Genomic DNA, 4,869 nt, shown 5'->3' on the forward strand with positions numbered 1-4,869 from the left:
AAGATATCAGTAACATGATCATATATATCAGGATATAAGAAATTGGTTGTCAAATACTACAATGGCAGAAATGACCATAAGGAGTGGAGGGAGCAATAACTCTTCCTCTGCAAAGGCTCTTACCTGCAAGATCCCTCAGGAATCCATACAGTGGCATTGTCTTCTCCATGTCATTGTGAAAACACTGGGAGATAAAGATGCCATAACCTTGACCCCATCAGCAGCATGCTGATGGCACACACAACTCCATTTCCAGTAGATAGCAGCAACATGTCTGTTCATATGATAGGCTATGTGTAAGAAATAGCCACTTGACATTCAAGAACAAATTGTCACCAAAGTAATCTACTAGAAGTGGGAAAGAGCTGACCAATTGTTTGTGTACGCTCCTTCACCAAAATGGTTACATCATTTTCCCAAGGCTTGTGGTAAGTTGGGTGACTAGGTAGCAACAGTTTGTTCAACAGCTGCATTTCCACCTTCAGTCTATTGGGAGAACTCATCTTTTTCTCCGAGCAAAACATTTGGCTGCTGTAATTGACATACATACTCCTACGATATAACTCATCCTGCCAGAAGCTTCATTTGAAAAAACTAGACAAAAAAAATGTAGCTAGTAGAATTCTTGTCCTGTTCCTTCTCTTTAAGATTTAGACTCATTCAGTTCCCTTCACCACCTTTTAGTGCCAGTTGTCATCTTCATCCTGATTTTTGAAACAGAAAGACTCAGGTTCCAGATGTATGAGAAATTGAATTTTAATTTGCAGATCTACAATAGCTGCATTTCTTGGTGTCAATGCAAATTGGGAAAACCAGGCTAAATTATATATAAAGGGGATTGACATGCTTTTTGTAAAGGGGGCCAGGCATCATCTTCCAGAGCCTAACAGGTAATTCCAGAGGTGACCCAGAATTGAAAAGCTTATAAAGTCCTCCTATGAGAGTATTTTTGCCTTAAATCAAGTTGTGAATTCCAGTTATTTCCCTTATTATCAAATCCTCTGTTGCTGCTATACAGAGATCTCTTTTCAGTACTGGAAGTATCAGAAACTTCTGCATGAAGGCACTCAAATAGTACAGTGATTGGCAACCATAGAAAAATTGGAAATAAATTGCTGAACTTTAGCATGCTCCTGAAGTTATCTGTGTTTGGTAAACTTTGAGGATGCAAGTAAATGATATGCTGAGTTGCAGTCAAGGGAAAATCAAAATAAAGGTCCAATGACCTGGATTTTCAAACAGTCCAATGCAGGTAAGCTAGTTTCTTAACTGCTAATGCGTTTTCCTTGTATCAACTTCATAGGTGTATTTGGGATTTGCAGTAAGCCTTATGAAAAGTATGTGTGGAATGGCAAGCTTCTAGATGCAGTAAAAAATACTATTCATCGTGACTGGCTGCTGTATATTATTCATGGATTTTGTGGGCAATCAAGTATCCTTTTACTCTTGTAATGAATGTTGGTTTAACAATTTTCAGACAGTTTGCAGGTGTGAAATACGTTGAATTATTTCTTTGTCATGTAAATACTTTTCAATTTTATAATTACTTGTTGGCTTTTATTTTAATTACTTTTCTAGGTTTTATGGCTAAACAGCAAACACGGTTATGTTCTTATTACAGGGTCCTGACACAGGTAGGCTTGCATTCTCAGTGAGGCAGTGTTTGTAAGCATGGGGTTTTTAGTAATACAGAATTTGAGAGGATTTTAAGTCTGAGCTATATTTTTCACTCATATTTGAGGAAGGGGAAAAAAGCTAAACAGAACTGAATTGCTGACACAGAAATGTTCTCTTACTAATCTCCTTTAAAACATTTTTTTAGTAACTGAGATTTGCAGAAATTCTTTTTCTGTTGAAGATGATGATAGAAGTTCATGTCTGCTGTGTGAAGAGAGTTACATAAACATTAGAACATCAGAAAGTCTTTTTTCCTGACTATATATTATTTTAAATGGGTAAATGGGTCTATGTACGTTGTAGTAGGGGAGAAAAAGCCCAAATCCATATCACACTCCAAAGAAATGCCATCTCAACATCTTAGTTGATAAGAATTTAGTATATTACAAAGACACTGCATTTTAATCATCAACAGCATCATGTTAGTTCAAAAGCCTGTCAATAAGCTATCTGGGGAAGCAAATACAATTTTGAAGTTACAGTTAGTGGTGTCTTCACAAAATTTAATTTTGTTTTTTCATGATTGTAAGGCTGCTGGTCATTGGCTCAGTCCCCAAACAGAAAACTAGATCTGTTTTCATATACCACTATTTCATCTGGGGTCTTACTCAAGCAAAGTGGTAGCTGTGGATCGGTCCACCAGCATTACTGCTGCAGCTGCTTTGTGAGTGACAATAGTTTTTGCACCAGGTTTTTGATGAGCAAATGTCTTCTTTCCTCTTTCTTGTGCCTCCCTTCTCCTAAAGCAGCAGTGATAGTCACACTAGACATCTGATTCTATCTTTTTTGTTTTTAATAAAAAATAAGAAACTTAAAAGGAAGCTACCGCTGCAGCCGTAGCTGTTTGCCTCTGGCTTTCAGTTGGTGTTACTTAAGTAGCTGCAAATTTATCTACTTTTCCAGACAAATAATTAAAGGCTGACTAATATACCTGATCTGAAAATAGAAGCTCCCAGGCTTTAATCCCACTATTCACAAAAGAAGTATTTGCGGCCCAAGGTGAATCTTGTACCTGCTTCACCTATATTGTCGCTTCATAAAATAGAAATTCTTCTCTTCCGTATGTTGTGAAAAGTGGTTGATGTATTATAATGTAGATTCCCTTTTCAGAGTTCTTCAAAACGACTGTTGAAAAAGGCAATGCTCTCTCCCAACTGCAAAAGAAATTTGGAATTGATACTCATGTCTGTTAAGGATATTTTAGTAAATTAGATGTTTCACTTTCATACACCTTTTTTAGAATTTATTTTTGCTTGCATGAAGTGAATGAAAAATTGCATGTGGCATGTAAACCTTAACTTCTCTTTCAAGAACTGTTAATATACGGTCGCCCTATATATGTCACTCTGATAGCCAGAAGATCAAGCAAATTTGCTGGCACACGCTTTCTGAAACGAGGAGCAAACTGTGAGGTAAATTAAATGTGATTTTTAGGGGTTCCCCTCTACCCCCTCAACGATATGAAAGCTTGAAGTTGACTGACTGGAGTACTGAAATGTTCTGGAGGGTTGTTAGGGCTTTGGTTTAAACTATGCTACTGGGTAATGTTATCACAGCTATCATTAAATTTTTAATTCAGATAATAAATCTGTTCTGCCAGTTAAGACTTATTATTTTAAGTTTTGTTGTGTTTTGGGTTTTTTTTTACACTTAGAGATATGTTATTTCCCAAATAGAGGAAAAAAAAAATTTGATAATGTACATTTAGGGACAAATGAGAGTTTAACCTTCAGTGGTGGTCTTGCTATCATGATTTGGTGTCTTGTGGTTTAGTGATCAGTTCTCTGTAATGCATGCAGCTCTGAAGTGTCATGTCTACATCATAGGTGTATTTCTGTTTGGTTTAGGGCGATGTTGCTAATGAAGTGGAAACTGAGCAAATACTTTATGATGCGTCAGTTATGTCATTTTCTGCGGGGAGTTATTCTTCTTATGTTCAGGTTCGAGGATCAGTCCCTCTGTACTGGTCTCAAGATATTTCAACTATGATGCCTAAGCCACCCATAACATGTATGTACAAATTATTCTTTGTGATAGTTTGTGGTTAGTGCTGTGTCCTAAAGGAACACCTGAGAGAGTAAGTGAAACCTAAATTTGCAAAAATGAACAAATTGTCTATGCATTTGTTCTTTGTGAAGCTTTAATTTAAGGTAAAACAATGTTCTTTATAATAAACATCATGACATACAAACATTCAACAATATAAAAAGCTGCATTTGATGAAATTTAATAGAAAAAAATCTCCATCTTGGTCTTCACATTCAGAAATGGAATACAAAAACCTTCTGTTTCAAGGTGTTAATTTTCTTTGTGCTTATTATTTTGTATACAAATTTAGCTACATTTGGCTTAGTGTCGTGGATACAATTTTGAACCTGTTGAAAATGGTGGAAAGCATCTGGGCTAAGTTTAATGGGACCCCGAATATTTGCTCATTGTAAACATCTCATGAAAGTTTTGGTTAAGAAGTCACTTCCAATTTGGAGAAGGGAAGATTTTTTTTAAACTGCTTTTGCATGAAGAGGGAGAGTATGTAATCGTATCATTATTATTAGAGAATTAGCATGTATTTTGTGAAGAGTACTTCTAAGGGAATGGCTACAGCTTGCTTAACATTGTCCTGAATACACGTATTTATTGCAGTGGACCAAGCAGATCCTTTTGCACACGTTGCTGCTCTTCACTTTGACCAAATGCTTCAGAGATTTGGCTCTCCCATTATTATTTTGAATCTTGTGAAGGTACAATGTTTTGAATTTGTTCTATATGTTTTCTAATTTTTAATATGATGCTTATTTCTGTACAGTTTCTGTGTAATTTGGTTGTGCTCTAAACTAATACTAGGTTATATATGGCATATTTTCCTCATAAATCTCATCCTAGATGGATTACTACATAACTCTCTAACTGCTTCCACTACATCCCTTCAAAAAAAGAAGTTTCCCATGTTTATAGACTTCTTCTAGTAAACTCTCTCTGTTACAGTTTCCAGGTTTTTTCTATTACCCTTTAGATGTAAGTCCAAATAAATTTACCACTAAATTTAATGCAGCACTGAAAAATGCTAAAATAGTATGGTACTTTGCAAAGTGAGATTTGTAGGCTTCTTGACACAGATGACTGAGTTATTTTGAAATACTATGATAAAGGCTTATCTTTTGTTGTTTGCTCCGTCTGGTAGAGTCATGGAAG

The 4,869-nt window shown here is 35.8% G+C and overlaps 1 protein-coding gene across 1 annotated transcript in view; it reads left to right on the forward strand.

The window, feature by feature from the left end:
- Positions 1 to 4,418, forward strand: part of LOC104625710 (polyphosphoinositide phosphatase-like) — a gene marked incomplete at its 3' end in the record, with an annotated part of 20,326 nt that extends 15,908 nt beyond the window's left edge. Inside the window, exons 8-11 of the mRNA XM_010293409.1 lie at positions 1,304 to 1,432; positions 2,989 to 3,089; positions 3,525 to 3,687; positions 4,321 to 4,418. Of these exons, the coding sequence (XP_010291711.1) occupies positions 1,304 to 1,432; positions 2,989 to 3,089; positions 3,525 to 3,687; positions 4,321 to 4,418 (491 nt within the window). The remainder of the gene's footprint in view (positions 1 to 1,303; positions 1,433 to 2,988; positions 3,090 to 3,524; positions 3,688 to 4,320) is intronic.
- Between the last annotated feature and the right edge of the window lie 451 nt (positions 4,419 to 4,869).

Source organism: Phaethon lepturus, unplaced genomic scaffold, assembly GCF_000687285.1.
Source record: "Phaethon lepturus isolate BGI_N335 unplaced genomic scaffold, ASM68728v1 scaffold7478, whole genome shotgun sequence".
Lineage (NCBI taxonomy): Eukaryota > Metazoa > Chordata > Aves > Phaethontiformes > Phaethontidae > Phaethon > Phaethon lepturus.